This window comes from Galeopterus variegatus, unplaced genomic scaffold (assembly GCF_000696425.1).
Source record: "Galeopterus variegatus unplaced genomic scaffold, G_variegatus-3.0.2 Scaffold177, whole genome shotgun sequence".
NCBI lineage: Eukaryota > Metazoa > Chordata > Mammalia > Dermoptera > Cynocephalidae > Galeopterus > Galeopterus variegatus.
The window spans coordinates 681,652-703,719 of NW_007726288.1; the positions used below are offsets into that span (position 1 = coordinate 681,652).

Sequence of the window (22,068 nt, forward strand, 5' to 3'; positions counted from 1 at the left end):
GGGGGCGGGGGCGGGGCTCGCCGCGGGGGGGGGGGCGCCCGTGCCTCGCTCAGCCAGTGAGCGGGAGCCGGTCTGTATGTGGGATCCGAACCCTCGGGCGGGAGCGCCGCCGCGCTTCCCAAGCGGCGCACTATCCAGTGCGCCACCGGGCCGGCCCCGAAACGTGAATTTTTAATAAGCATCTCAGCTGACCCTAATGCTACTAAAAAGAATCTTAAGAACCAATGTCTGGAGGATTGTGACTAGGTGCTCAAAAAAAAATTATTTTTGACAATAACTACTCCATTTAGAGGCACTGAAAGTTTGACTACACACTCTAGAAAACATCTTGTTGCAAAAAAAAAAAAATCAATCAATTCTTTGAAATCTGCAACTAGTAGCTAAACTTCTAGATTTAATAAATTTAAACATTTAGTCAGCTTCTTCAAAAGTTCACTTTCTAAAGTAAGTGCTGGCTATGGCAATAAGAACCTTAAAACCTAGATAATAAAGACAAAGTTCAGTATAGCTTCTTTTGAAAAAGACCCACCCACCCAAACAGGGTATTTTCATGCAAATAAAAGTTAACTACAATAAGTTACTTCCTGAAAAATATAAGGAAGTCTGAAAAAATATATTAAGTAGGTTCGCTTATAAAATGAAGGGTCAGGGCAAAATCAAATAAAAGCTGCTCTAATATACAAGAGAAATTTAGATTTTAGTAACTTAATTAAAAAATTTTAAGCTTGAGTCTGCAATTATTACAACATTCTATATAATATAATATAATCTTTATAGGCAGTGAGTTTTTCATGATGTTTAACAACTCATTTATATTATTATTTCAATCTTCATCAAAATCAAAATAAACTCATTGAGAAGAGAATGAATAGAAGATATAGTTGCTTTTCTTCACCTTCAAAATATTCTCAAATGATAAATACAGGTGAAGAATTCTCCTGCTATTGGTTCAATGAGGTTAAGCATAAATTTGCTAAAGTTCTATTTTGTTAATGGAGGTTTGCTTCAGTATTTCTGTAATGAGAGCTACTACCTTGAAAGCTACAGTTTTAAAGCTACCAACTCCTTGCTCCACATTTATAGAGATTGATTTTCAAAATAAATTTCAAAAAAAAAGTTACGAACTGGATTGCAGAGAATAAAAAATGTGGAAAGGAGATGGGTATGACTCTCTACCCAATCTAATGTACATTGATATTGTTCATCTAATGCAATTATTACTAGATTTAGTTTTCCAAAGTCAACATAATCTAGGCACTTAAACGGTCCTTACTGATCTTTCTTCCCTGGCATATAAAATGATGAAAAGTTATCCAAATACATGATGCACATAAAATAAAAATCACCAAATTCAAATGCACTTCAGATAAGAGACAGGAGGGACATTAGATCTGAATATGCTATCTGAAGTAAGGGCAAAAACTGAAGCCCTCTCAGTGTGAGTAGATTCTGAAACACTAATCAACCAGACGTGGAATCCTGCCACACAGAAGCAATCTAGAAAACATGCAGAAATGACCATATGGCTGCCCTGCAGAAATCTGGAAAGGAAACAATCAAGAAACTGACAAGAGAAACAAATATGCTTCTGACCAAATAAGGCCTGACACAACCCTGTAACCCGAGGTCCATCAAGAAAAACAAAACAAAACAAAAATGTAAGTCAGGCAGCCATTTAGGCATGATTCTCTAGGTTACATACAGCTCACTCAATCAAACTTATGTCAAATGACACACAAGCTGAGATAAGACATTTGAAGAAAGGCCACAGTCTGTTTTCAAAGAAATTCCAAGAGAGTATCTTTGTATCAACATTGTAAAGAAAACTTCACATTAAGATGGCCATGAGAAGTCTGGTGACAAGTGCTGAAATAATACATAACAAATTAAGATAGAGCTCTGATACTTGGAATACATCTACAAAAAATTATATATATGGCAAATGAGACACTAAAGATTTTTTTTAAGTGCATTTTTTTTCCCGGTGGCAGAATGACAGACCATCAAGGAACTTCGGTAAAGTAGTAATTAGTAGAAGGCGGTTCATTAGCTTTATAAATTTTCAACGAATTTTATTATTAGAAATTCCAAACATCTAAAACCCATTATAGCTAATGACCTCAAACAGTAAAGAAATAATCACAAAGTATTAGCAACCATAAATATAACCAAAATAATCCACAAAGTTGCAAAGCCATATTGTAAGCAAATATTCCTTAATCAGAAGACTGAACATTTCACAAAATTTTGTTTTTGAGCCCTTAACTTCTAGTTAAAACACTGGTAGAGCTTGGAAATTTTATGATCAAATAAGACAGACCCACTCTTATCTCCCAATTAAAAAGAAAAACAAAACAAAACAAAAGCTACAATAATGGTTACAGAACAGGCTATATCTAGACCACAGTATGATCACCAATATTGGTCAAACTTCTTGATATTTAAAGTAGAGAATACTCTACCCAAGATCATTTATAGAAAAAGGGCCCAATTAAAAAATGGGCAAAGGAACTGAATAGACATTTTTCAAAGGAAGACATACAAATGGAAGGGCCCAATTAAAAAATGGGCAAAGGAACTGAATAGACATTTTTCAAAGGAAGACATACAAATGGCCAATAGGTACATGAAAAAATGCTCACTATCACTAGTCATCAGGGAAATGAAAATTAAAACCACACTGAGATACCACCTCACCCCAGTTAGACTGGCTATAATCAAAAAGATGGAGAACAACAAATGCTGGCAAGGGTGTGGAGAGAAGGGAATGCTCCTACACTGCTGGTGGAACTGTAAATTAGTACAACCACTACAGAAAACAGTATGGAGGTTTCTCAAACAACTACAGATAGATCTTCCATATGACCCAGCAATCCCACTTCTAGTATATACCCAGAGGAATGGAAGTCATCATATTGAAGGGATACCTGCACTCCAATGTTCATCACAGTTCTGTTTACAATAGTCAAGATATAGAACCAGCCTAAATGTCCATCGATGGATGACTGGATAAGGAAACTGTGGTATATACACCCCATGGAACACTACTCTGCCATAAAAACTAATGAAATTCTCCCATTGGCAACAACATGGATGAGCTTGGAGAAACTTATGTTGAGCGGAATAAGCAAAGCACAGAGGGATAAATACTGCACATGCTCACTCATAAGTGGGACCTAAGAGAGAAAGAAGGAAGGAAAGAAAGACCACAGTAGTGTGTTGGACTTGCAGAGGGAGAGAATATACCTAGGGATATAAAGTGGAGTACAGGAAAGGGGGAGGGAGGTTGGGGATAATTGTGGGGATAATTGGGTGGAGGACACAGGGTACAATCGGAATTTGTGGTAATGGGCATGCTGCCAGTATAGATCTGGCCTTCACATCTTGGACATGAGGGGTGACAATCAGCTTTGTATCTCATGAATATTCATAACCAATTTTTAAAAAAAGAATAAAAGAGATAAAAAGATTTCAAGAGAAAATGACTGATGTGTAATAAGCAAAGGTCCAATATATGCATAATAGGAGTCCCTGAAGATGATCAAAACAACAAAACAAAAAATAGTAAAAACTATAATTTTAGAAACTTTCCTAAAAGAAAAGAAAAGTTGAAACTACATACTGAAAAACATGCATGTATCTGAGGAAAATAACCTATAGCAGCCTACATCAAACATTTTTTAATAAAGCTAAAGTGACTTTCAAGTATAAAGGCCAGAATAAAAACTACAATTTATATAGCAAGAACTCAGGTATAGTTTTTATAGCCAGAACTAGTCTATATAGCAAGAACTCAAGGAATATTGTTCCTATAAGTCTTTCCTAAAGAATCTACCAGAAACTAAACTTCAACAAAAAGCCTGCAAAAGAATTAACATCAGGACTGACGGAAGGTGTGAGCAATCAGCTAGTACCTTTGAAAGAAGAGAGAAACAGCAGCATGGTCAGCATCTCTAAGGCAAGTCTTCCATCACTAAATGAAAGAAATGACCAGAGAAGGACAGTAAAATGATATGCTTTTCCTCTCAGCACATTTGAATTTAAGGCTATGAATTTCCAGAATATCTGATAACTAAATGTTAGTTATTATTATAACTACATATATTTGGTTCTAGAAGGAATTTTATTTATATAGAACATAATTTACATATATATGTGTGTGTATATAAATTCACTCCATTAATAGGATTGTTACCTATTTCCTCCCACAAGTGCTCACAATCACAAAGTTAATTTCCAAAGTGCATCCTATAGCAAGAACCAGGAAAGGATCAAGGGACAGGAATTCCTAATATGGGGAAAGTAGTTTGCGATTGGAAATGGTGGGGCAATAGCCTAAGGGCCTTAAAGAGAGGGCCATGTGGAAAAGAAAAAATGGTAAGAAACCTTGAGGAAGACCTTCTCCCTGCAATAGGGTAAACGTTGAAGGGCCTTTTAAAGGACAAAGAGAATAACCAGGCTCCTCCTCCACCACCCCTCCATCTACTGGACAAGTCAATAAATAGTCTCTAAAATTATTTTCAAGGCCAAGAAAAAATTTGATTATAATTATTAACATTATGGGATCTCTATAAAATGACAATAAAATTATACCACGTAAAATGAGCTTAGATATCTGTATGACTGTAGTTCCTCTGATTCTGAAAAACAATCTGGAAAGTAACACTCTTTCCTTGGAAAATTATCAGCTTTCTTATGTACTATTTAAATAAAGAACAATGACTTAATATGACATAGAATACCCAACAGTCTCCTAGACAAGTGAATAGGTCTTCTCATGATAGCTGAACAAAAAATTTGTAGAATTCTAAATCCAAATATATTTTAACAACATACAATTTATAAATGAAAGTAAGATTCAAGCACTTAAACTCTTTGCCTATGTAATAATAACTACAAATTAGCTCATAACAGCCTAATAACAGGGTGAACAGTAAATCTACAGTTAATAAGTGTACACGACATTAAGAAGAAAGACTTAGGAAAAGAACAACTGCTTAACTCAGTAAGATATGAATAACCAGTCAAGCTAATCTACTGGTAGTAGGCAAATGATAAACAGAAATCTGTCCTGAAATATGTCTCAATACCACTGATTTGCTAAATCCAAAATAATCTAGTACATTAAATCAAGACTACAGACTATATTTTCCCCCTCCCATTGTATCCCCAAATCCAGCAATGGAGAACATATTTGTTGGTTGGGAAATACACAACTAACTATACTTCTCTAGAGTAAATACAAAATAAATAGGCTCAAGAGAATAAAGGCTGCAGAAATAAGGAAACACAGATGTTTATTCTAGCATTTACTTTTATAAATATTGACACCAAAGAATCAAATATTTGGCTGTGAAGCAGTAGTTTATCCAAAATTGAATGCTTCATTAAAGCTGGAAATGGCCAAAAGCTGCAGGAAACATCCCAAAGGAAAATACCTTATACAAATGACACCTTTGTAGAGTCCATGGAGTAAAATGGAACATGGTAAAACACCAGTCTGTGTTTACATACACAGAACACCTTCCACCTCAACAATTCTACAAATATTGAACATAAAAGATTGCCAGGAATCATTGCCAAGGACTGAGAGCAACTTAAGAAATAAAATAAAACTACCAATGGCATGACTAAGTGTAGGGGAAAAGTGTCATGAAAATTTTAGAACAGCATCATACTTTATTCCTCTAGAATAGCCATAAAACCAGCCACTATAATCTTAGTCAAAAATAGTCTATTGATACTATTGACTTATCTACCAAGAGGGTGGGTTCCTTAAAAGCAAGGCTTTTGTCATATGTTTGTTTCCCTAACACCTGAGACATCTACTCAAGAAACATTTGCTGAACTTGTGAATATCATTTACCTATTCTCTTAGCCCTTATGAAATAAATATTCAAAAACTAAAAATCACCTGGCATATATTGTGGACCTTTTTACCAAAGCAGACTTTTTGGGAAACCCTCAAATAGAATAGTTCCCTATTTCTCTTTAATCTTTATGTGGGGCTCATCTAAAATCGTTGCAAATAAAGTACAAGATGGTGAAAAAACTTGAATTCAGGTCCTACCGTCGTTCTATTTTTCTCATTTATAAAAAAGGCTATGATTTCTATGCTCAAATATTTCACAAACTGGTAATTAGGATAGGTTCGTATAATATAGAATTCTTCATACACTGCATACCCAATAAACATAACATGTTTCTATAAAATAACAAGATCATTTAACAAATACACTAAACTTCTTGTCCTTACCAGGCACTTTGGGAGAACATGAACTTATTTCCAAAAGGCTGATATTGCTTAAAACATCTTTGAACTTTTTTAAAAATGGTCTTCTAAAATTTTAATCAAAAAGTGTTATAGGAGCTTTAGTTGGTGAGAATAGCTAATCATATCAAAATAAATACATTCCACCAAGATCCCACAATTGAACTTGATGGAATGTCTCTTTCATGCTGACAGAAGCACTGGCAACACACAATGAACAACACTTGCCAATATGACATCAGATGAAGAAAGGGTAGGATTCCCAAGGTGAATTTTCAAAGTGGCTCCTCTAGCAGCTGGTGGTGGATCACCTTTCTTTAAACTGTAAGGTTGGTAATGCCAGTAGCTACACTTTTTAAAAATTAGTGGCTTATCACAATAAAAGTCCAGTGTGTATCTTCCCAGCTGACAGATAGCCTTCCACATGATCATTCAGGGATTCAGACTTCCTTCAATTTATGGCTTCACTATTTCCCTATGGCCTTGGTCAGAGTCCTCTGCAAAATTCTCTGCATCCAGCTGGCAAATGAGGGAAAAGAAAGAATGAGGAGGATATCAAACTAGCATTTTTTTATTGGACAAGGATGAAAATGTTGTATATAATTTAGCCTTATCTAACTTCAAGGAGGGCTAGGAGTTATAGTCTAGAAGTAGGCTCAAGAGGGAGAGAAACAGGATTTGGTGAACACATTGAAGTCTCTACTATAGAAGGGCTTAACTCCATTTGTTTGAATTACCTTTGGAGATAGTTTGAGCCAATTTTTAAAGTGAGTCTCTCACCACAAATAGGATAATCTAACTTAATCATTTACCTTACTCTCCCACATTATGCTCTTAATGACTTCTGGTTATTTTCAAAAGTTATATCTACCCCTAAAAAGAGAGGTTCACTCCCATTGAGAGTATTCTAAATGAAATGCTCTAGTTATAGAGACATTTCTAAGAAAAGACTTTTAAAAAGGCTGTAATACAGCTATAATACCCCAACGTGATCTCTCTGATTAGGTTTGAAGACTAGTGCACTGTTTTTCTTGAGGGATTGGTCAGGACTCTCATTATTTACTGGAAAATTCTTAAGGTTTGTTAAAGCAAGGTGGTATGTGATTTCAAAGTGATGATTAAGTATACATCAATAACAATATACCTGATAGAAAATAAAAACCCTCTGCTCATCAACATTAAAACAAATATATAATAAAGTTAAACTTTCTAAATCCTTTTAACACTAGACGAAAATATAGAAAACTTTTTGTAAACTGTAAATAAATTCTTGTCAACAAAGACTCCAGTGCTAGCCAGAGTTATAGGTTTCAGGATTAGGAACCATATGGATGAGGGACTGTATTTTCCTATTTCCATCATCAGGTCTTATTGAAAGACAGCACTTTCTCTCAAAAAAGCATTTATGTCCATCTTTCCTTTCCCACCTTCAAGAAAATTCTCATTCTCTTGGTACTGCTATTTCTCAGCTAAATATCACAAGGAAAATAATCTAACTGAACTAATTTATACAGAAAGAGTGAGTCTCAAGGATATCCTTTCAGTGAGATCCGCACTTAAAGAAAAAAAAAGATAACTGTCAACTCAAAATTAGCAAAATTTCAGCAAAGTGATAAAGTGAAATCAAAACATTCAGGTAAAGAAATATATTTGGTAAGCAGTTAGATCCTAAACAGACAAGAATTCCCACCCTGAAGAAGCTGACATTTTAGGTAAGAAGACATGCCTTAAATAGCTATAATACAGGCAAAGGTACAAATATACTGCTTTGAATATTAAGAGAAAGTCACACCTATCTCTACCTGGGAAAGTTAGAAATATTTTGAGCAGAGAAGCATTAGCTTTGTTTAGTATGGTTTTGTTTTCTTCCCACATTGAGATGAGTCTTTGCAGTGCATCTGGAGGTGTTCAGTTTTTTATTCCAAATGCCCCAACTAATCTAGGTGCTGTTAATGACTCAAGCTGTATCCAAAACTATAGCCTGAGATTAATTCACTCATTTCATGGGCACTTAGGTTAGCAATGCTCTTTCATTGTTTGGTAATGGAAAAAAAATTAACTTAGATGCTGACAAATAAACTCTGGAACTTTGTTACTTTAGTCCATTTGTATCCCCTGAGCTATGCCATTTTGACTGAAGCACAGTTCAGTCAATAGTATCAATAGCTGTTTGCAAAGAACAATTAGGTATTTTCAGGCAAAGAAGCATTAGCAGCTTCTTAGGTTATTAGTTAATTTTGCTAAATGTCAGTAGTACATTTTATTTAGCAATGAGAAATTATACTATTCGTTAACATGTTTTTCAACCTCAGATGAACCTCAACCTTGTGTAACTGACTTCCTAAAAAGTTTGTGTAAATAACTTTTTGGTAAATTAAACCACTTTACTTGCACATAAGTTAGACATTCTGTAAAGCAAATAACCAAAATCTGCTTTACAGTTTAAATTTTTTACATTATGATGAAGTGCAAATTAATTTGTAATTCACATCCTCCTTACTTAGAGCTTAGTATAATCATGGTTCTTAAAAGGAACTATAAAAACATTTAAAATTTTCAATTGACAGAGCCCATCAAGTTTGAGGCATGATGGTTTGAAGTTTCTCTGAGTAAAATAGATTCAGAAGCTGATTCCATGGATTCTCACAAGATCAATATTCAGTTAAGAGAATTCTACATGTAAATTAGAAACACACTCTGTAGAAGCCTATATTCCATCTTTCAAAGTGTGGATTATCTTAATATCACCTATCTTTGTCCCAACTATCTTTACCAACAAGAGCACCCAGCTCCTATTTTACATGAAGGACTGAATAAGTGCTTTTTCAAGTGTAAACACCATCACTGAATGACAAGCTCGAACTGAAGATAAAAGGCATTAGTTAACTAAACCATTTAGGCGTCTTAGAAAATGGGCAACACATTTAGAAAGTGGGCACAACGAATCTATCAATTTTAATTTTTGTCACATATTTATAGAACTGCATGTCCTAACAATCACCGCTCAGTGATTTGAACCCAGCTACATATATAGCTAAAACAGAAATCTATATGTAAATCCTATGTAAAGATTTAACAAATATGTATTTACTGCAGGGCTTTCTAAGCACCAGAAACCATGCTAGATGCCAGCATGTTAAAAATGACATAGATGCTATCTGGTGAAACATATCCACCAAAATTACCTTGATTATGGAGTAATAGAAACATTAAGACAACTTAAGATAGATGAAAAAGTATAAACTGTTAAAGTTTCTAGAATCACTACATTAATTATGGAATAATACAGTAGGTCAAATAAAGATTCAGCTACTCTACTATATATTAACTTTCTTCTATATTTTGAGCCATTTAATTCAAGAGTGAGATAATTTATAAAGATGAAAATGAATATGAATGATAGTTTATTTCATTAAAACTGTATCTTCCTATTTCCTAAATCTCTTACATGCAATTTTACTTATTTATTTATTTATTTACTTTTTGTGGAGACTGGCTGATACAGGGATCGAACCCTAGACCTTGGTGTTATCAGCACCATGTTCTAATCAACTGAGCTAATTGGCCAGACGTATATAATTTTAGATGGTTTATTACATGATTATATTCAGGGGCCATAAGCTTTTCTTCAGTGTTCCATATGCAATGTGAAAAAAAAAACCCACAAAATATGATTTATCTAACATCTATTCATTTTACCATGACGTTAAATGTAACACATTTCATTAAATAGGAATCATCTGCATAAAGATGTTATTTTTCAACCACTTGGCTTATGGCTTAGTACAAAGTAAACCAGGACAACTGCCCTAAAGATTAGCTAACAAATAGTAATACTAAAGGCTATAATGTTAATCCTTCTTTTAAGTAAAAACTAAAATTGGATAAAAATTGAAAATAGGTAAACTTTGAGTATAATTTTAAAAAAATAGGTCATTTTGCATTCCATCAAGATATCAAGTAAATGGTAATACAACACACGAAAAGCTTATCACTTTCCATTCTAGCTCAGTAACAGCAGATATTTAGTCAAAGCCAAGTCCTACTCATCTCAATAGCCTCACAGGACATCGCTGCCCAGGTATTACTACACAACATTCTTACTACATATTACTCACTCCACCACTACGCAAGAAGCCACATCTAACAATACAATTCAGACTTCTTCGAGGATATGTGAGTATATATGTGTATAGAATAAGAAAGGGCTAGTGACATCATCCTAGGCCAAACTATAGTAGATTATTATTATGAGGGTACTTCAAAAAGTTCATGAAAAAATAGAATTAAAAGAAAATCCAACTCTTTCCATGAGCTTTGTGAAGTACCTTGATATACCTTGTTATACAGGCAGTGATATACATTAGATCAAAATATATTACAAAAACCATAGGGTAAAGCTATTCTAATCTTCATCTAATGAAAGAAAAATACACACAAACAGTGTAGCAACTTCAAAACAGAACATCAAAAAGGCTAAGCTAACTTAGAAAGGCAGGTATAAGACCACAGTAATTCATCCAAAACTCAAAGAGAACAGCAGATGAAATTATTGGCATATTCTAGATTAATTAACCCTGTTGAGAAATACAAACGTGAGTATACCCACTGCACCTAGAATATGTATTTTGTAAGGGTCAAATAGTTTCTCACACATAGTAGGTGTTTAATAAATATTTGTTGTGTGAAAAAGGGAGAAAAGTCCATTAGTTTTACTCTCCACTGTACAGCTAACTAGCACAATACTAAATACAGACATTTCCTGAATAAATTTATCACAGATATTACATTAAAGTTACACTAATCTTTACGCGTATGTAACATATGGTCATGTTACCCAAAAAGACAAAAAATGAGTGCAATTGATTGAACTTGGTGTTTTTTAATAATGGGTCACCCTGGCATATAAAATACTGATACAACTTTAAAATAAGTTTTTCTAAGCTACCTGATCAAAATATTGCAGGATATTGTAGGTTTTTCAAAAAACTAATTTATGAGCACAGTCTATAAATCCCCAGTTTTGCAATAGTAATGAAACTGCATTTAGCAATATTTGCTAACCCCTGTTTAGTAAGTACTGGATGCTTAAATGATCTGTCTTAAAGCAGGAAAAGGGCAGTTGATTCTTTTTAGGGGTGATATGTCAGAGTAACCAAAAAATACCTTAGAAGAAAATGACATTGTCACAGAACTTTCAAAGATATCATGAACATATTTTGTTTACAATCAGCTAATATATTTTAAAAGTCTATATTTTACTGTGATCTTTTTGTACCTTCATGAAATTATCACTTCAGAGTTTTACATGAGAATAGCAAAGTTTCTGTATGGCTAGACTTGACGTAACCCTGAGCAATTGAGCCCTACTAGTTTCTATTATCTTCTAAGATACAAATATTAACTTCAGTAACTCAACTTATAAAATGATGTATTTAACTAGAAAAGTAAATATAATTACACAAAAACGTTATGAGAGACTTCATCTGTCACAAAGGCTCTATATAAAACTTTCAATCTCATAACAACAAAAATACAATTTCTGATGTTACTTATGAAATGACTCATTTCCACATTGACTATTAAGGAGAGCTTACAGTAAACACAAATGACATCCAAATAAAAAATGCCCAAACAGTCCAGAAGAAATTATTAAAATGGAGATTGAAATTTCTTTTCTACATCACATCATTAAACCTAGAACAGTGAACGAGCCAAGTAGATATAAATCATTTTTCAAGGTAGTGTGCCTTGCTTTGCCATGACACTGATATATAAAAGAATACTATTTAAAATTCTGCTAAAATATCAAAGCATGATAATAGTAAAGACTCATAATGTTGAGGATGAATGGAACCTTACAATAGTTTATTATAAATGGGCAAATTTTTAAAGCTTACATTGCCAAATATGAAAAAACAAAAGAAAGACATTCTTCTCAGATTTTGAGATTTCATGTGAAAGGAAGTTTTTCAAAATTAAAAGCTAAATTCCTGTGTTAAAGTAATAGGTCCTTTAAGGACCATGGGGAAGGCCCAATAATGAGATAACAAGATTTCAAAATGCTACAACATTCTTATATGCATACCTGGGGCCTGAATCACGAGGATATGTGCACCAATTTAAGTTCTGTGGACTCTAGAGTCTAGTTCCATTTAGCTTTCTCTTTACCCAACCCCTCCAAGCTATTCTCAGCCTTTCTATGGTATAAATGTATAAGCAGTAGGTTAACCCACTGTGCATGCTCTCCTGCTCCCATAACTAACTGGGTTCCAAAATCAACTAACAGAAGTCAGGACGTAAGAGTGTTACATGGGACCTCTGGGCCCTCTGTGCATGCTGTCTGACCTTGAGCAAATTACTTAACTACTCAGTACCTCACTTCCTCATCTGTGAAAAGAGGTTAATAAAAGTACTCTATATTAAACTGTAGTGAAGATTAGGGGCCGGCATAAAAGTTCAATAAACAATAATTAATTTTAGTAAGAATCATCTAGTCTAATCAACTTTCTTTTCCTTTCAACAGTGGGATCCAACTAAAATCCTTACTTGGCTAAAAGCTTAAAAATCCCACCCTCTTCATTTATTTATTTTTTCAATTTTATTCATTTTTCAGGAGTACAGTGTGTTGTTTCAATACATGCGTATACTGCACAATGATTCACTTAGGATAGACAGTATAATATTGTACCTATTAGTCCAACCCTTCTCCTCTCCCCCAGCCCCCTCCCCTCCTGGTAACCATGATCATTTTCTATTCTCTACTTCTGCGAGAACCACTTTTGTTTTTTGTTGTTGTCTTTTTTAGATTCCACATGAGTGAGGATAAAGAAAATAAGGTACAAAGAATTATTGACTTGTTTTAAGTCAAATATTAAAACTGAAAATAGAACCTAAGTCTCTTGACTCCAAACCTAATATTTCCCAGTATACCTTTCTGTCTCTAAGACATTTTTATGGACCCATTTGGAAAATAATTACTGTGGCCTTTCATTTTATAATTAATTCTAGAGAAGAGAGCCAAGTTATACTATCAAGGAATAATGTAGCTACACATGCTTCATTCCACCTTCATCAGAAAAACAGCAAATAACCCCAAAAGCAAATTTATAGAATCACTTATAGCACAACTCTATATTGTGTGAGTCAATACTCATTCTACTTTATATTTGAAACCATCTATAGTAATCATTTTATTAGGCATATAATAGTTAGAATGCTAATTAAGCCACAAAGAGTTCGTTTTATGTCTTGTTCACTCTGGTTAAGAAAACAATTAAGTGTATAATAACTTTAGAAAATGTTTCATTGGAACACCAAGGTCAAGGGTTTAGATTCCCGAATGGGCCAGCCACCAAAAAAAAAAAGAAAATGTTTCATCAGAAAGTTAACATTAATTTTTTAGTAATGTAAAAGTGAAAATTAACTATGTGGACTATTCACAAAAGTTCTCCCTATGGCTATAATGGATAAATAAGGGACTATTATTGTCAGTAGTTGATAGGTAATTGATCTTCAGTAACACTAGGCAGCAAATTTTATACGTTTTTGCCTTTTCATTATGAAACACATCTGAATTTTGGTAGATTGGGGGGAGGGGGCAGCTGGCTGATAAGGGAATCCAAACCCTTGATGGTAGTGTCATAACACCATGCTCCAGCCAACTGAGTTAACTGGCCAGCCTTGATTTTTTTTTTTTTAAACTGAAACATAGTTGATTGTACGTATCAGTGTGGTACAGCATCAAATACCAATACATGTGTGCAATATGTGATGTTCAACTCAAGATAATTAGTATATTCAACTTCATATAATGTACTCGATTTCTTAACAATTCTAATAACTAGGCAGACAATTTTGGACACTGACCTTGCCACATAACCATGCATTCCACTACTTTCTTTAACTTACCCTTATTTTTGGTGAGCCATCATTAAGGTACATCATGGTAGCACTTCACCAAGTTACATATAGAGAGAGTTCAAACCCACAAATTGCAGAGATAACTGATGGCTTTTGGGAGAGCTGAATCAACCTAGCATCAGTTGGTGGGACAATCACTTGAGACCAGTCTCTGCTTAGCGATTCCTGGAGCATTAATCAGTCAACCACCATATATAATTAACTTAACATTTATGAAGGGAGAAAAACACTTCTGCTTACTATAATGTGATTCAAGGAGAGCAAAGATTCTGATTACTTGTAAGAAGGGCCAGACACGATCAAGTTTACATCCCTAAGCCCTCAGAACAAGGCACACTCTCACACACATACATCAGCACACGTACACACACACACGCACACACACTTTATGTAAGAAACAAATGGAGAAAAATGGCCATCCATATTCATACCTTTAGACATTCTGAAAATGTTAGAGCATATCCCAACATAGCATAATAGTGCCATAAAAACAAAAGAAAACCTGTTCTTTTGTCTTTTTTTTTTAGCTCAGAAATCACAGCTGATCCTTGACGAGAATTTTGAGTTAGGAGCAACAGAATAGTCTTATGGAATGGACATTGGATCTGGAATCAGAAGATCTGCATTATAAATCTACTTGCGTACTAAATGAAAGCATGTATTGCTTGGTATATAGTTAACACTCAAATAAATGTTTTTTTTTCCTTTTTACCTCCAACTAGAGAGACAGCAGAATACAAGGGAAGTCACTGAGGTATTCACAAACTTGCCTCCTTCCGGTATTTGCCTCAATAACATTCACTAGGAATAAACAACACTGCTCGAAGGAATCTGCCATGTTTGTTCCTACTAAAATGAAATACTTTTCCATAATTTTTTTATGATATAAGAAAATCCTTATATTTTTCAGAATTACTGCTAACCCATTGTAATGTGTTTTGTAGCATAAGCACAAATATTCTTCTAGAACTGCTGGATAATAAGTGAAGTTATGATCACTTCCAGGAATCCAGATGAGTGGTAGGGGGCAAGACAGGTGGCTTCTGGCTCTTTTATCAGTTCCCTTGGACTTCTATATTAAAAGATGAGTAGTGTTCTCTTATCTCCACTTACTTTTGGCAAACCAATTAGAGACCACAGTAAAGTCGATAAGCTCAACCTCTTCTTAAAATAATTAAAGAGTATATAGCACAGAAAGAGTGTCAGTGATTTGATTTCCTAGACATCTAATAATAGAATGAAATTATATAATGAAAACAAAAGACAACAGCATCAGGCACAGACCCAGGACAGGTGCTTCAGAGAAACCTGTCTTGGTGCTATCTCTGAATTTCAAGCTCTGGAGAAAAGAACGAACTAAAATTAAGAATAACAGAGTCATCAGTATATACTCCTTGGCAGATTATCAGCTACATGTGAAAGTTTTAATAAAACAGGCTTTTAGAACTTTTTAAAATTTCAGAGTTAAGGAACTCTCTCCTATTAGCCATTTGCTGAACATTGTCATTTATTTCCATTTTATTCGCTGCCATGGAGCCCAGTTATTCCTTTGTTTTCTTATTCACATGTAGTCCACATTATCACAAATAAAAGTCACAAGGATGCCATTATCCTTCAACATTTCTCCAATATACAAATCCTAATTTGCATTCTTTGGAGAAATGTACACTGCAGTGGATGAAATGTCCTTCTATAAAAAGAACTATAAGTGATTTTCAGTTCAATATATATGCACAAAACTTTACAAGTTAAAAACTAAGGTGCTTTTATACACCTTAAGTATTCAATATTCAGTATGCTTAGAATAATAGCTGATACTCAATATGATTAGAGCAATAGTTATTTGAGAAAAATATATCTTTGAACATAAGATAGTAGACTAAATAAGTTTATAACTTCACTTATCTATTTTGCTATTCACTCATTGATCTAGAAATTTAATTAGAGATAACTCATGGAAAAAATGAGATCCATAAACAAGGAACAGTGTGGCTATTTAGTATAATTCTCAAAGACTGAAAACCTTTCCCCAAAATCAAGTACTTGAAGCCCGTCACTTTAGAAAAAGCTAAAACTTTAATGTATTTTCACTCAATATGGGAAAGCTGAGAAGCAAGTTCCTATAAACACTCTTGAGAAAATTAATTTTAAAAGAGGGAGGGAGGACCTTAATTTCTAAGAATATCAGCCTAAGAATGAACTTTATAGGAAGACAATGTCTGAGTATCTCTAAAAAGTAAGAGAAAACAGTTCTTTAAAAACTTTGCATTCCACAAACTGAGCACTGCATATAAATGACTCAAAAAGAGAAATTTAATGAAAAAATAAAAACCAAAAGCAATGAATTGACTAAAACACACAGACATACACATATTGCATGCAGTCATTCCACATTATATAATGGCTGGCTTTGCATTATTTTTTAAAATAGAATCATAACTTCTTTATGTATAAAACAATGAGGCTCTCAAGATACTCATGAAAAATTCTAATCGAATTTCCCTATAGAGTTAGCAATTTGTTAGAGTATTAGGCCTAAATAAATCTGATATGTTAAATCAGAAACCAACACATGCTGTTTTTCACAGTAATAGTTTTATAAATTACAAGCTCTTCCATGTTTTGGTTACTAGATTTGGTACACATAAAAATAAAGAGTATTCTCCATCAGAGTACTCTACTGCGACTGTTTTTACATCTTTTAGAACTTATAATTCATCCTAATGCTTAATCTTTAGGGAAAAAAAAACAGAAGAGGATTTGCATTTGCTACTTACTATCTCGCACAGTAAAATTTAGTATTTGTTCTCTGTTTAAATCCATGGGTTTTGCTCTATGGGGTTTCAGAAAGAAGCAATTTCATTATATTTTCTTTTGGTTATTACTAATTTTAGCTTAAAGATCATTCATTTTAACAATAATATCCTGTTATATTCTCATTTCAGTTGTTCTATTTATCACAAAGGTAGATTTTATGTATTACCATTACAAAAAAATAACTATTTGCATAATACTTTATGATTTTACATCTATTACAAACACATCACAGGGAGTCTGACGATGCATTCAGCAGCTTGTCATTCACTACTTCAAGACCCTTCAGAACCAAACAAGGGGCAGGGTGACATTTCACTAATGGCAGAAGAACAGAAGTGAATATAAATAATAAACTTTGAAGTTTTAAAAATACAAAAGAAAGAAAAAAAAGACAAACAAAAAGAGGATGATCCATGAGCATAAACAAAACAGTTTCAATTTGTAAAACTCCATGTCCTCTATATACAGCAAGGTGTTTGAAGATTTATGCATCTTCTGTTATGGTAATCATTTAAATTATCCTAAACTATACTACAAAAATAATGAAAATTGCCATCTTTTTTCTGGGTTTTATAAATTATTATCGTAATATTAAAATTGATTGCTCCTATTTACAGACTACAGCTTTTCCTCAACCTTGCAAAATAATTTGAATATCAATTCTCTATTAGTCTAGCTTTAACCCTATAAATATGAATAGTAAGAATGTATAAGGAGATAATAATGATGTGTTTAGAAATTATCTTGTTTCATCATTTCTTCTTGGTAAAAAGGATTACAACGAAAAATATTAAAGCTTCTATATTTTCTTCCTTAACCATCACTCCACATAAAATGCGTAAAATACAGAATGCTCAGTTATGTCACCTCTAGTCCAAATGCCCATAGCACTTGAAGCCTTTTGTAAACAATATGCCTCTATACTAAATACATATCTTTTGAGCCACCATCTACTTAATTTTAAATGTAGTTTCAAATGCAGTATACTACCACCATCTTCAAACACACACACACACACACACACACACACACACACTGAGGTATGAAGAAAGGAAGGAGGTGGAGAGCAGAGGAAGAAATGGAGCACGCTGTTGTTTTTCATTCATGCAGTATAGTGATGTCAGTGTCTGCAGCAGCAGTGGCAGCGGCAGGAGCCTTGACCAGTGGAGACTAAAATCCACTGAAGTCAGAACCTTGCAAAATTCAAAAGAAACTGAGTAATCATTTGAAAACTACATCAACTGTTCATAGCATGAATTTTAAATGGCTAAGTAGAATAGATTAGTTGTATAGTTTTAATTTGGGTAGGGGAGAACAAGGCGGGATGTGGAGAAGTAACACAGGGGTAATATAATCACGGAACTGGGGGCACAAGAGCCTGCATTCAAAATCACTTCAATGTAAGAAACTGACAAAACCACCAGGTGTTAAAAACAGTAGAAAAACATCTGAAGCATAGAAAGCCCTTCCATTCCCAGCACAAGCTCTCTGACACTGCAAATCCGTCTGCTGCACAACCAGACTCAGAAGTGTTTTCATCATGATTGCATTAAAATTGCGTTAAACTAGAATGTGCCACACTACAACAAAGAGGATAGTTTAAGCCTGATCACAAATTTCATTGAAACTACTTGATGATAGAGCATGTAATTCCTAAGCAATTAAGGCTTTTGAAGAATGCAGAAAAACAAGTTGTACTATTATCTGTTGTAAGATGTTAGTGTTTATCAACAAAAGGGGAGGAGGTACTAGATGGCCATTATATTGTTGCAGCAATTGCCGGAACTTCTCTTACTCTGCCCACAAAACCTACGTACACAATCTGCAATGCTTATGTCTCTCACATTTGCGCCTAAAAGAAAATCCCAAAACTCAATTTATGCACTGTTGAAGCTAAATCACTAAAAAAATTAATGTAACTGCTGCCTTTTCATTCTATTACCTCTCATTTCATATGGCTCTAGAAAACGTGCAAAGGAGTTGCATATGGCATTAATCTGTTAGAAAATGGTGGCCTTTTTTGTAAAATACAGCCAAAGATGTGCGTTCAGTTGTGGTCATTATTAGGGCGATCACGTTGTTTTCATTCATTCATTCATTCAGGATTTGCTGGAGAATGTCAGTTTCTGCAGCAGCTGGCTTGACCTGGGGGAGGAGTGGGGGAGCAAATTCCTCCTGGTGCATACAGATTACAGGGTGTATTTCTTGGTGCTCATGTACTCATCCCACTGCACTACATCCTACACTGGTTTACCATCAAGTGGTCTGAAAGCAAGTGCCTTAGAAATATGCTAATTACAGGACTGAAATATTAAAACAAAAACACCCAAACTTCAATCTATCATAATGCAATAGCTTTCTCCAACTCTAACACCTTCATCAAAAAAAAATCCATTAAAAACTTCCACATACCACATAAACACTGTAGAGCTTGACAGTGCTTCCCTTCCAAGCAGAGATTTTTCCACTCAATATGATCCGTTCCCTCCACAATGCAGCAGCAGCGGCGGCAGCCTCTGTAGCTCTAGGCTGGTATCTAATAATATTAGCTACTCCACTCTCCCTTATGAGTTTTTAGTCCCTGTTCTGGCTAATCTTTCTTTTCTCCCCCAGGACTCAACTAGATCATGCACCGTGTCGCTAGACATAAACAAAACCAAGCCATAACACAAAACATTAAGGGACACCCACAGCATCCACCAGCTCACCATTACCTTTGACACCTAACAAAAAAGAAACTTGAGATCCTTGAACAGCTCAACTGAACAGTTAAGTGTACTTAAAAATGGAAGAAGAAAGTGAACACGCTCCACAGATAGGTTTTTAGAAATTTACCATGACAATCTTGAACTGGGCATAAACTGTTTCTACTACAGTACTTCTCAGTGCATTACTATATAAAGAAGACTGCAAAAAAAAAAAAAAAAAAAGTCGTATACATTTCAATTGCACATTCAAAACTGTCCCCATCACACATCCAGCAGATATTCTTACATCATAACTAACGCCACTAGCCCTGCAAAAAAAGGGAAAAAAAATATGTATATATCCCAGTAGTTACAGGCACGTTAGGAACTTTGCAGGAAAGCACAAAGAGGCTGCAGAGATTACAACTACCACCTTATCCGCTGCTGGAGAGTTTGTGTGCGTGTTTAAGTGTTTCGCCCAGCTCCTCCTTCCCCGGCTACAAACAGCAAGCACACGAGTGAGCTAATCAGCTCTTAAACTGAAACCTTTCGATGCAGGCGAGTGATGGAAGATAAAATCTGAGGGGCGGCATGAGGGTCAAATAAAAGTTGCTTTTCAGTTCGCTCCTCCAAGCCCCGCAGCGACCGCAGGGGGGCTGAGATTCCCAAGGCCACTTTCACACCTTCGATACTGCACTAGTAAAGAGAAGCCCGGAGAGGCTGAAGTTTCCACGGAGGGCACCGTCGGGGAGACGCAGCCCGGGAGAACGGGAGGGTTGGGCTCGCTACCTCTGCACACGGGCGAGCCGGGGCTCCGTCTCTCAGGTGAGCTGCTCCTCCGGTGGCTCTCACATCTTTGGCTGTATTTTACAAAAAACACATCTTTGGCTGTATTTTACAAAAAACACATCTTTGGCTGTATTTTACAAAAAACACATCTTTGGCTGTATTTTACAAAAAACACATCTTTGGCTGTATTTTACAAAAAACACATCTTTGGCTGTATTTTACAAAAAACACATCTTTGGCTGTATTTTACAAAAAACACATCTTTGGCTGTATTTTACAAAAAACACATCTTTGGCTGTATTTTACAAAAAACACATCTTTGGCTGTATTTTACAAAAAAGCTCGCAGCCTTCTCCTCAGCGCTCGCGGGGTTTCACGCGCGGGAGAAGCCGCCAGCTGCACGGAGGGCCTGGACCCCTGCTTCTGGGAATCGGGGTGGGAGAAAAGGGCCCCGAGGTGCCTGGCGCTCCACGGAGCCCGCGCCACCGCAAACGACACCGCCGCTGCCTGTACCCGCTCCTCACTCCGAATGGCAACTAATTCCCCCCCGGCACCGCCTCCCGGCGCTCGGGACCGGCAGCTGCCGCAACGAGCATTTTCATTGGCTCTACCGCTCACCACCAGGACTCGAGTGATTGGTTCTCGAAGAGGAGTGAGAGGAGCGCTCGCCAGTGACAGTGATGCATCCTACTTTGAGGGCGGGGCGTGAGGGGGTGGAAGAGTGTGGAGGGGGCTGTGCGCGCAGGGAGGAGCGTAAGAGTTGACAGCCTTTGAGGTGAGAACGAGACTAGGAAAGCGGGTCCATGTGTGTCCTGCGCGTGCCCCGACACCCACAGACACGCATACGCCCCGGTAAACAGCTTGCAAGAGCTCCACCCTCCTCGGCCGTCTGTACAACTTGAGACTTAGAGGACACTTAAGGCAAACTTTACTTTGCAAGTACGCCTGCATCCGGTGCGATGTTACAGCGTTTTAGAACCAGAAGAATCGATCACTTCCCCTCTAATTTTAGTAATCTGAGTTTTCGTGACCAGTAGTCTTATGAGTTAAAAGAACTTCAGGTGATCAAGAGTAATGTCTGGAAGCTAGATTGAACAAAGGGCCCACACTTTTACAGCCTATTCTAACATTTGTAGTTATGCAATGGGAAGAGTTAATCACATTCTGTGCTCCAAGACAATAACTCTGAATTGCAGGGGCCAACAAGGAATTTTACGTCATTACAACGTCAGTTAGATATATTAATGAAGGGCACCCCGTTGCCTTTCCCAAAGCAGATGGCCTCTTGGGAGAAATAAATACCAGATGTAATATAACAATCCTCTGTGGTAAATGTGTTTTTTACTCTGCAGTGAAACTGAGGAGGTATAAAGATTTGGGATGACTATCAAACACCTAAATTTACCCCACAGTATACCAAGGTTTTAAACCTTAAGCAGGAACAATTAATTTAAAAGTCTCCATCAGATACCTTCCATTAATTTCTCGAGGTTAGGAAAAGAGAAGTGGAATGTCAGATTGTCTTCTCCTGGTGTCTGTCCACACTGACAAGCTTCCTCTGATCTCAGGCTCTATATGCAG

General features: G+C 35.6%; 1 protein-coding gene across 1 annotated transcript in view; it reads right to left on the reverse strand.

Moving 5' to 3' along the window:
- Positions 1–21,438, reverse strand: part of GLCCI1 (glucocorticoid induced transcript 1) — an 89,445-nt gene extending 68,007 nt beyond the window's left edge. Inside the window, exons 1-2 of the mRNA XM_008563878.1 lie at positions 21,179–21,438; positions 20,488–20,558 (exon numbers count right to left, since the gene is read on the reverse strand). Of these exons, the coding sequence (XP_008562100.1) occupies positions 20,488–20,558; positions 21,179–21,438 (331 nt within the window). The remainder of the gene's footprint in view (positions 1–20,487; positions 20,559–21,178) is intronic.
- Between the last annotated feature and the right edge of the window lie 630 nt (positions 21,439–22,068).